Here is an 11,608-nt window from a genome sequence, read left to right on the forward strand (position 1 = left end):
GGTCCTGCAGGCCACAGCATCACCTGCTGACCTGGCCACATGGTCAGAGGTTTGGCTCATGCTTTTGATAGCTGCATTTCTGTTCTTTGAAAACATTAACGTCTTGGGGGGAAAGTAGCCTTGTAACAGACATAAATTATGCTATGTTAAAAAAAACCCCTAAGGAGTAGGTAAGGAAAGCTTCACATCACCTATTTTAGGGCATCTTTTCTGAGAACCCAGTATGTCTCAGCACAGTTCTAGTGCATTGTTCTGATGCAGGAGGCTGTGAGGGAGAAAAGAGAGCAGCTGGAATTTCTGATGTGCATTCTGCAAACCCGTGTCCTGGAGAATATGCAAAAGCCTATCTCTGAGCCGTCAGTTCCCTCATTCTTTTTTCCTAATGTTTTGAATTGATGGTTTTAAAAATCAGGCAGAGACAGAGGGGTACTTTTTGCTCAGCCTTCACTTTAATTAAAATGACTGTTCTGAGGGGTTTTTTAACCTCCTGGATGCATGGCAGTAGTTATTATTTCAAAAGGCAATTATGCTCTGATTCATTTTTCAATGAAGCACCCGCAGCTGCTCAAACATCACAGTGAGGCAGGCACATCCCTGGGTACTCGGCCAGACTAGAATCCAGATGCTGCAAGGAAAGTAATAAAGGCCTGTTTGGCAAAACATAACACAACACCAGGGTAGGCTGACTAATTAAAAACTAGCTCACAAAACTTAAAATTCTACAGATTCCAAAGGGAGACTCCGCTCAGATTTGTATGGGTGAGGGATAAAAAAGCCCAGAAGCCCCAGAGGTGTCCCTCGGCAGAGAGGTGGTTTTGCAGGCATCTCCTGCACCTCTGTGATGCAGAGGTTGTGCACTCACAGATGCTCTGTCCCTCACGGTATCCCTCCCCTGCAGCTTGCTCCTGCCATCCTGTGGGATCGGCTGTGCTGCCCCTGGGCCCCGGCACCTTCTGTGACCCCAGCACCGGGGACTGTCCCTGCAAGCCCGGCGTGGCAGGGCCCCGCTGTGACCACTGCCTGCCCGGCTACTGGGGCTTCGGGCCCTACGGCTGCCGGCCCTGCGACTGCGCCCGCAGCTGCGACCCCCACACCGGTGACTGCCACAGGTGAGCTGGGGGGTCTGCGATCTCAGCTCCAGGAAGGCTCTATTTGCACATGGCAAGCAGGCTAAAAGTATCCATTATGTCAAATACTTGGGGTTTGGTATGGGTTTGTTATGGCCAAGAAGTGGGAATAGAGTGGGAGCTGAGGCTGTGGTTCCCTTGGGAGCCTGGCACACCATGGCAGGGCACCAGCGATGTTGGAGTTTTTGCTCTCAGTGCAGGTGTTAATGTACCGGGTGTTTTCCATAACCTTCACAGTTGTTTCCTCTCCACAACATGTAAAATGTGGGCCTCAGGGACATCTGAGTGAGAGGAGACCGAAGGCTTAATTTTGCTGGTTTAACTCAGCTTATATTGACTGGGGCTTGGAGTCAAGCTCTGACTTTTAGAAAACAGCACATTTTAATAATGCCCCACTCTCTAAATCTGACATGTTGCTTTCTTTACCAGACTGAAGATATTTGTGGTATATAAATCTCTATAACGTATTTTAAACGCAAAATGGATCCATGATCCTCTCTGACAACACTCAACCTGTTCACCTTCCAAAACTGCCTCTTGCATTTACCACCATCAAGACACACAGTCACGTTGTGTCTGGAGGATGGGCTGGTAGTGGCCCTGCTTTCCACTGGCTCCTGGAAGAAGGTTGATCATCTCCCTTTCCTCTCAACAGCTCAGAAGTTTCCTGGCATAATGAAGCACCTCCTTTCCAGGCAGTGCTCAACGAGAGCGAGCCCACCTGGGGCTGGGAGGATGAGCAGGGCTTCTCAGCACTCCGGCACTCTGGTAGGACTGCGGCTTTGCACGTGTTCCACCCGCCCAATCCCTCCTGCCAGCAGCCACTGCAGACCTAGTCTGCTGCACTGACTTGTAGTTAGCTCTCTGGCAGTTGCAGGGGGAAATGGACATTCCCACACTAACATGTGGAGGAATGTCCTTGTGGCCACCTCCTTCCCCTCTGAGAGCCAGAGCCTCAGAGGCCTTATGGCTCATCCCATCAATGCAAGGATGTGCAAACCCATTAGACAGATGCTCCATGCTGAATGCCTGTACCCAGCATTTAGCTGTTGTAAGGTAAGAATTTGCAGTCCCAGATCTGAATTTCAAGGCTGAGTGTCCTCATGTTTTACTTGACCATCATCTTTTAAAGGTATCTTTATATTCCCTGAAACTCAACAAAGCAGCAACTTTATTTAAAGGGTGGGGTTTGCCACTTCACTGGCAGGCAGGTAGGGGATTTCTAACTCAGAATTTATTTCCCCGATACCCAGAACAATTTTGGCACCGCTTGCAGCTTGTGGTGCGATTTGAGATGGTCTAGCATGCGGCTGGAGAAGTTATTTCCCTCCAGTGTTCCCAGCCTGGGGGAGGTGGGTGCTGCATGAAGGTGGGTGCAGGGCAGGCTGGCCCCGTGGGGCAGCATCAGGCTCTCCTCCCTTGCAGCTGCTGCATGCAAGCAGGCAGGCGTCATTTCCTCCGTTTTCAGAGAGGGGCTTGATAACATCTCGAAGATACAATAATTGAGTTAATTGAGGGGAAAGCTCCATCATTTGTCTAGGCCACTTCATTTTAAACGTAAATAAGTATATCATGTTATTCTTTGTTCTAAGATCACGGAAGTCATTAATCTGCCTTAACCTCTGCAACATTTCCTTTTAAAATTTTGTCTGGTACATTACGGTGTGGAAAATACCACAGGGAAAGATACGCATGTTATTTGCATCCCAAGGCAAAATAATAAGGCCTTTGTTTTCCTTCTCTTCTAATTGTAAACAAGGGGTAACTGCCCTTGGACTAAGAGTCTGTATTCACTCTCAATCTGAAAACAGTTGCAAATTCCTTTTTCTCTTTTTGTATGAGGCTTGTGAACCACTTGAAAAACCTCTGGCTGTTCCTGGCCTCTGCCTGCAAATGCTCCTGTCTTTTAAGCACAATTCACTGCCATTTGCTCCTTCTTTTTCCCCAGGTAAATGCGAATGTAAAGAGCAAGTTTTAGGGAATCCCAAGGTCTTCTGCGGGATGAAGTACACCTATGGTGAGTTGTGGGTGAGGAGGCTGCAAAGGGAAGTCTGCAAGGCAGTGCAAAAGTGTATACAGAGCATGAGAGTTGCTGTGTGTGCACCACTCCATCCTGGCAAACCCACGGGATACTTAGTCTAAAGGCAGAACTTCAGCCAAAATGTACAGGTATCATGTTTCCAGGTCAAGGTGGGTGAAGCATCTTGTTCTGTTACCCATCTCTCTTGCTATCAAAACACCCTTGTACAAAAATCATGGGAGGACGAGTGCTGGAAATGTCCCTGGGAGGTTGTCTAGGTCCAAGAGAGACTATAAACCACTGTTACCCAAAATGGGTCACTGAAACAATGTCATAGACAAGGTGCCCTAATCAGGGTCTAGAAATTACTGTTTCTGAATGATACTGAATGTGAGGAGGGACTGTGATCACCATTCCATGGATAAAACAATTCCAGTAGCAACTGGGAACTCCCACTGTCAACAAAGTTCAGCTGTTGCAAGGGGATGATATATATTGTCTATGTGTCTCTTGGGTTTAAATGAATGAGAAAGGCACTTTGTTTCCCAAGACCTCCCTGGTGTGTGCCAATGAACTGCCTCCTTCACACTGTGGCAGAGCAAGGAATGCTCTGTGCAGCACTCCCTTCCTTCACAAGGCATCTCTTGCAGGGGTCTCCTGCACCTCTTTCATCTCACACTGAAGTCGAAAATGCACAGAGAGATAGCCCATACCTCTGCAGGCTGCAGAGCAACCCACAAAGTGGAGTTCAAGGGGTTGCCAGTTGTTGAAATGTAGCCCTGGATTTGTGATATTAGGAAAAAATTTGATTCTGCTCTGTTTTGCTTCCCAGCCACGATAGTAACTGTGTTTAATCTTGCAAAAGATAAGAAACTGGAAAAAAAAAGAAAGCCACAAAACCTCCAAGTTCATAAATCTTATCTAAAGTGCACTCAGGCTGCCCCCACTTTCATCAGTCAACATGTGAAGGTGTCAGCTACACTAGAGAGACAGATGAATTATGGGGCTCATCATGAGCTCCAGGAGGTCTCACTGAGAGAGGCTGGCTGCCCTGAGCTTCCCAGTGTGGGTGCTGAAAAAAGCACCACCAATATGGGGATACCTACCAGTATAGGTCAGGTGGAGGAGCTGAGCCCTGAGCCTCCACCACACAGGGGCTCAGCAGTGGAATGCCAGGTGGAGGAAATGTGGGTATGAGTGAGCTCAAAACACTCCCTGATTTGCCCCAGTCCCCACCAATGGCTCGCTCTCCTCCACTGAATTTGGATTTGGCAGCTCTGCAAAGCAGCAGGACTGGCACTGGGTGGGATGAGGCTGAGGCCAGCAAAGCCTCCAGGTCCATCCCTAAATCCAACTGATTTCCAAAAGAGATAAGGAACACAAAGGGTTTGTTGAACTCCGGGAGAAAAATGGGACCTCACACTCTCCTGGCAGTTCCAGAGGCCATGGCCAAAGCAACTGGCAGCATTTCTGCCCATGGGTGTGGGGATGTATGTGCTTCCCAGCAGCTGCTCTGATCCTGGGCTCCCCAGCAAGGAGCACTGGGCTAACTCCACTGTAACAATGCACTTGTCCTCACTGCTTCACCCAGACACCAGCACTAGACCAAGAAAAAAAGAAAGAGCCCTGTAAATAGTTTGTATATTCCTGGTTTTGAATTCCTGTGTTCCCAGTGATCAAGACAAAGATCTTGTCAGCTCATGACAAAGGCTCCCATGCAGAAGTCAGTGTGAAGATCAAGAAAGTCTTGAAGTCCACAAAGCTGAAGATCCTCAGGGGCAAGAGGACACTCTACCCTGAATCGTGGACTAACAGAGGCTGCACTTGTCCCATCCTCAATCCTGGTAAGTTTGACTCCCTGAACAGTACATCCCCACCACATATACACAGATTTAATTGCAGCCCCTCTATCTCCTCTTACCAATGAGCTGGGATTGCAGCCCAGTGCTAATTAAAAATTATTGTCTGTTACATCACTTGGATTCCAACAGCAATCTCCATCAAATTGAAATTTCATAGAGAAAAACTTGGTTCATCCTATAGGCTTTGAAACACACAGTTCTTTTTCCATAGTATAGCAACAGGCTTTCAGCTTTACCAGTCTCTGTTCCCAGAGGGAGGGAGGTGCACATCATGCCACAATAAATAGCATTGATACATCTTGATACATCTTTCAAAGCTAAAGCTAATCTGAATCTATAAAAACATATGTAAATCTAATTTGAATTGGGATACTGCACTGAAATTCTAATCTAAACTCAGGGGAAGATTTCTCTTTGAAAGTAACACAAATTTAGATCTACAAGATTTGGAAGACATTTTCTTATGCAGTGAGAGAAGAGCTTCACAGTTTTTTCCCCATCTTCTTTCACTGAAATGGAGTATAAGCAACGGTGACTAAACAATGCATGCAGTCTCCAGTATGGATAAGGACATGCAGGTTCAGGGGTTTCTTCCACAGAGCAAAACTAAGCTCCAGCTGACACACCTCTCTTTACAACTCCAAGATAAATGAGCAGTTACCAACTAATTCAAATGAAGGGTTTTCTTTCCATGAGATGTATACACCGCTGGGAAATTGGCAATGGAAGCATTGATGTAGGTGCTGAGACATCCCTTTCATGTGCAGCACTAGCAACTAGGGGGTACAGGGCTGTCTGTGGGGCTGGGCTGTGCAGAAAGGTTATTCACTGATGAGGTGTTTGCAGCCTTCTTTCATGTCCTCAGGAGTGACTGTCTGGTTTTGAAGGCAAGCTGCTGTGATAGCACAGCTGTAGTTAGGACCTGTCAGGTGCAAAGGTCAGAGGAATCAGCAGCATCAGGTAGGGCTCTACTGTTTAAGTGCAGTAAGACTTTGGATATTGCTGGAACACCATAAATCACTAATCAAATAGCCATAGCTGGTGTATTTTTCCATATGCAATGAAAGAAAACTCAAGCAAGAAAGCCCAGATGCAGCTGCCTTAATATGAACCTGAAGGAATGCAATGGAAGCTGTCCAAAACTGAGCCTGCAGGGCAGCCCCACACCTGACACCCAGCTTTGCCACTCGACTAACTTCAGAAGAGCTTCACTGATTTTCCCCAACAGATGAAAAGACAGCATTAATCACAGAATCAGTGGAGATCTCTTAGAAAACAGCAGAAAGGGGGAGATGCAACTGTTCTTAGTGACAGTCCAGGTGTCTGACACATCAGGTGTTAATCCCTTGTTACTTCCTTGCCAGCTCTCATGATTTTCACTGCAAAGCTTGCTATTGTTTTGAAATACAGCTGCTGGTCCCATGAGTATAAATTAGTCTCAGCCTTCATGTTGAAAAGAAGTTTGTTGCTAATAGGAAACTTGAAAACATCCATTGAGCGAATCTTTAAGATTCAGTGATGTCAAAGAGGGAAAAAAAGATTCCTGATTTTTTTTTAATTCATTATTTTCTTTAGCTACTACATTCATTTCTGAGTGGCTTGCAGTACAATATTAGCAGATTCAGCCCTCTATCACAGTAAGAGCTTATGGCCTACAGGTGAATAAACCAAAACCAGCTGGATGAAAAGTCAAGCTGACATAAAACAATTTTCTGACATACAGCTATAATGGAAATCACATCTTCAAAAACATAGAGGAGATCAAAGATAAACATAAAAGTAAGACAGATGTGTTTTTATACCATTTTACAGAAGTAAAGGGTTGCCAAAAGGAGAGTAGGCTCTTAAAGTCTCTGACAAGGCAAAAAAACCTGCAAACATTTATCAAATCTGTGAGGGCTGTTTTCAGATTAAAAACGTGCTTAAGTTCATAAAAGGGGAACCCTTTCACCACCCTTGCACACCTTGTCCTCCACACACACACACACACACACACAGACACACAGAGACAGATTCTGCTTCTGGGGGACACTGAGCTGAAAGATTTAAAGGTCTCACCTGTTTGCAAGGTAACAGGAGCCCATCCCTTCCATGGCTCTGCCAAGCACAGTCAGAGAGGTGGAGAGCAGCCTGCCAGGACAAACTGCACAGCCTCAAGTTGCATCTCAGTCGTTTGACTAGTTTTAATTTTACAGTTCTGTAGCATCAGGTTGAAAATCTAGAAAGCCCTACACAGTCAGCAACCACGGCAATATTTGCTTGCTCTCTGAGTGTGCATACCACATTTCTCTCTCAAGGGAAATAAATCTAGGAACCCTTGAAAAGTGATATTTTTAACACTTGGCCAAAATTAATGTCTTTTGAAGGGCAATGCTGCCACACACCTATCCTGTGTTTACTTGGAAGAAGAGAGGATGTGTGTACCCAAAAACTCAAATAAAGTAGAAAGCAAATTGTATTGCTTGACCTTTAACTTGGGAGGCACCCTTCCTTTATTCTGGACTGCAAAATGGAAGCCCAAAACAACACAAGCTGTAGCCAGGATGGCGTGGGATGGCTGAGAGGACTGGGGAAGGCCCATCTCCCGTGCCTGGTTTGCACCAGAGCGTTGTGCTCCCCAGACTGGTGCAAGAAGGAGTGGGTACAGGAGGGGGTCTAATGCTAGCTGTACCCTAAATGTGCTGCAGTGGCATGCTCACCCTGGCAGGGAGCTCCTCCTGCCATGAAAGGGATTATACTCCTTATTATCCCCATTTATGGCACATTTGTGGGCCATTTAGGCTGTTTGGATCTGTGGCAGTGTTTCTTTAGCTAATTCAAGCCAAAGGCTTAGCTCTATCCCCCTGTTTAGCAGTTGTTACCTGGTTCCAAGCACTCTTTTGAGTCGTGTCCTGAAAGCCAAGCATAGACCTGGATGCCTGAGGAAAGACCTGCAGCAGGGCACGACAGGGACACATTCCAGCCCTTTCTATGTCTTTCTGAACAACCAGCTGAGGCTTTGTCAGACCCTGCTGTCATGTCTCTAAAACATCTGGCAGAGGCAGAAATCAGTTCTTTCCAGTGTGACAGCCACTCCTTCAGGCTCTTCTAGAGTACTGGTGCCAGCACATTTAGTGTTGCCTCTCACTGGGGTCTGGCATGCCTTTGCCTCCAAGGGGCCACTGGCCACTCCGAGCAAGATACCGAGCACTGGACTGTCCTGCACTGTTCCATTTCTGGAATTCGCTGAACTGATCTCCAGGCCCAGATTTATTCAGGGAGAAGTGAGGCAGATGGCTGCCAAATGAAGGTAATAGCAGTTCCCAGAAAAGGTGTAAAAACTTGCTGTGCCACCCCCAGAGTTCATCCATCTTTTGTTTATATTTAGAAGCTCACAAAGTCACATTTTGTGTGCTGCATCTCTCTGACAGGTAGCCGCAGGAGTCATTTTGCCAAAGATACAGATAGAGCTATAGATATACAGATATAGATGAGAGCCAATATATATAAATATTTCTTTGTGTAAGTGCTTTTTTGCATGGGACTAGATATCCAGGCTGACTTTGCAGCTCAGTAGGCCTCTTGAGCATGGTACTGTGCAGTCCCTGACCACTCTGCTGGTTTGCAGGCTTGGAGTATCTTGTGGCAGGACACGAGGACGTCCGAACAGGCAGACTCATTGTCAACATGAAAAGTTTTGTGCATCAGTGGAAGTCGGCTCTTGGAAGAAAGGTCTTGGAGATTTTGAAAAGAGACTGCAACTAGAGGTGTGCAACTGCCTAGGGCATTTCTTTATGCACAAAATGCAACAGCCTCCACAAAGAGAAGACCTCTAGCATGAAAACTGGAATGTAAGAAAATAGTGCCAAAACATGTAGTGAGGCATTCAGAGTTGTAGGCGCTGTCTAATTTAACCCTTTCTGGCCAATGTTCTTTCACTTGCCTATAGCTTCCTTGTCAGGGCCTCACCTTGAGCCCTGCTCATTGTTATGTTGAGGGAAAAAAAAAGGAAGGGTGGTGGATGCTTGTCTCGCTCCAGTGTGCTGTTGGAGCAACTCTCATGAAGCCACTGATCACCCAAGACTAAACTGCCACCCTCAGAGAGCTACTGCTGAGAAGCAAACACTGCCAGTGCCACTAGTGTGCATCCTGAGTGACTTGCAGGGGTTCCCAGAGGATGCTGTGGGGAAGGCAATGGGTAGGTGCTGCCACCCGCGTGGCAATGAGAACCACTCCTTAGAAACACCCCCTTTCAGGTTAGGACATGGCACCCATCAAAGAGAACTGGGTGCCACTTGCTTTTAGCCTGTTTGCCCTGCTGAAGGTTTCAAGGGCTAGATTCTCTGCTGATGCTGCTGAGGAGAGAGCTGCTGGAGTGAATTGAACCCCTCTGCCTTGGCACAGGCATGATGCAGGGCAGAGGCCAGCTCTCCACCCACTGCATGGCTGCAGAGAAGAGCCAGCTGCAGAGGGTGCAGTGTCTCTGAGCTTTTGTCCTTGAAGTGTTAAAAAATGAACCTAGCCCTAGTGTAAATATTTCATTGTATAAAGCACTTTACTACCTGCCACTTCACGGTGTGGGGAGTCTAATTGTGTTGGGGAAAGAAGAATTCGAAGGTGGCACATGAGAAAAAACTCCCAGAAACAGAAGCACTCCTGAGGACCCCCACAGCTGGACAGCATTAACAGTATAAAGGGAATGGCCAGCCTGCACTGGCCACTCAGAATATCTGAGGATGCAATCTGAAAGATAAAGTATTTGCACTGAAGTCCCAGCTTCAGACCAGCACTTGGACCCCGTGGGCAGGACTCCAGCAAGACTTTGCAAACAGAGTGGGGAGAAGAGACTTTGAGATAAAAATGCAATTGCAGGAGGAGAAAAACTCTGACTGCAGCAAAAGGAGTGGATGTAGAGAACAGAAAAGACTTGCATTTACATATCACAACCCAGCAATTCATGGTGGGCCTGGAGTTTATTTTATTTTTATGTTAGTATTTAAAACTGAACATTTTATTTTTTTCTTCTGTTTGTTATTGTTTGCAATATATACAGCCATTATACTCCCTCATTAACACCAGTATGAAATATAGCACAGTTTACTGCAGTTTTCAGCACTAAAATATATCCTCTCTGTAAAGCATCCTTAAACCACATTGCATAGAGTGTATTTTGTTCACGAGTGTGAGGGGAAAGAAGACATACAGCACCAGAAAAGTCACTAGTCTACCAATCCACTTTACGTATGTATTTTTCTTTCAAGGTCCTGTGGACTCACAAAAAAAAAGATGCTATTTTGGTAATTTGTTTTTGTATCTCATGTATGTAATAAATATAATATGATTTCAACATCTTCTTCTCCTGTTATTGTTTATGCCAATGGCAGCATGGTCTGCATGCCTGCATGAAAGAGGCCAAGCAAAGATTGCAGTGGGTGAGGAGAAGCTGCCATAGGGAATATTTTCCTCTCTGGTTGGGGGGTAAAATGCAACACATGGTAGAAAGCAAAGCAGCATGGATGGCTCACAAAAATCTCATTTCAACTCTTGTTTTTGGGAGGTTTATAAGCTCTTCTCATAAGAAGGGGAATTGTACCTAAATATTTTCAAAGCCGGCCAGATCCTTGCCTCCACACAGTCTTGAAGGCTGAGCTGCAGAGCAAGTACTTACAAGAAGTAAGTCAGGGATGGTAGAAATAAGGTTTGTTCCCTACATTTGAAACTACTAAGGGGAAACAAAAGGCTGTGGGAAACAAGTGCTGTGGCAAAAGGTCTACAAAAACACTGCAGAGTGAAGTCAAGCATCAGAAATTAGTGGCCAGGGGGTCAAGCCATAATCTGCAGTGTGGGCAGCAGCTCCCCCGTGGGTGGTTAATCAGTGACTGCAGCAGCACCCATCTCCCTGCTTGAGGAGAGTACAGGGACAGGCTCCCCTATACAGGCACTCAGTGACCAAGAGCCTCCAATAGCTCTGTTTTGATTTAAAACTGTCAGTTTACCTGCTTCACACATTTTTAGTTTCATTTTATTTTAATGCCACAGAGAATATATTTGCAGTGACCAGTTGATTCAAATATATTGGATGTGGCCTTGTGAAAGCTGGAGGTGTGATCCCACTGTCCCAGCCAGCTCAAGCACTGTAGGAAACCAGGATGGCTTTGTTGGCAGTGCTGCTTACAGCATCTTGTCTGACTCCTCTCCTAGCCTTGGACACTGATGGTTTTACAGAGGAAAGGGGTGAACTTCTGAGGGGTAAATATGCCCTTGAGAAATTTCTGTCAGGGGATTTTGGCTGGAAGAAGTGTCCCATTACGAGGAGCAGATGAGCTGGATATCAAAGAATCACAGAATCAGTTGGGTTGGAAAAGACCTCTGATATCATTGAATTCAAGCTTTGACCAATCACCACCTGATCAGCTAGACCATGGCACTAAGTGCCATGTCCAGATGTTTTTTTAACACCTCCAGGAATGGTGACTCCACCAGCTCTCTGAGCTGCCTGTTACAGTGTTTAACATCCTTCCTGTGAAGGAATTCTTCCTGATATCCAACCTGAACCTCCCTGGCACAGCTTGAGACTATGTCCTCTTGTCTTGTCTCCTTGCAGGTGGTTGTAGAGAGAG

General features: G+C 46.1%; 1 protein-coding gene across 2 annotated transcripts in view; it reads left to right on the top strand.

The window, feature by feature from the left end:
* NTN4 (netrin 4) overlaps window positions 1-10,335 on the top strand; it is a 47,968-nt gene extending 37,633 nt beyond the window's left edge. For both annotated transcript variants that reach the window (XM_077178737.1, XM_077178738.1), the window contains exons 6-10: window positions 899-1,109; window positions 1,783-1,895; window positions 3,076-3,144; window positions 4,821-4,991; window positions 8,617-10,335. In XM_077178737.1, coding sequence (XP_077034852.1) covers window positions 899-1,109; window positions 1,783-1,895; window positions 3,076-3,144; window positions 4,821-4,991; window positions 8,617-8,753 — 701 coding nt within the window. In that variant the 3' untranslated portion in view covers window positions 8,754-10,335. The remainder of the gene's footprint in view (window positions 1-898; window positions 1,110-1,782; window positions 1,896-3,075; window positions 3,145-4,820; window positions 4,992-8,616) is intronic.
* Window positions 10,336-11,608: the final 1,273 nt, after the last annotated feature.

Source organism: Agelaius phoeniceus, chromosome 5 (genome assembly GCF_051311805.1).
Source record: "Agelaius phoeniceus isolate bAgePho1 chromosome 5, bAgePho1.hap1, whole genome shotgun sequence".
NCBI lineage: Eukaryota > Metazoa > Chordata > Aves > Passeriformes > Icteridae > Agelaius > Agelaius phoeniceus.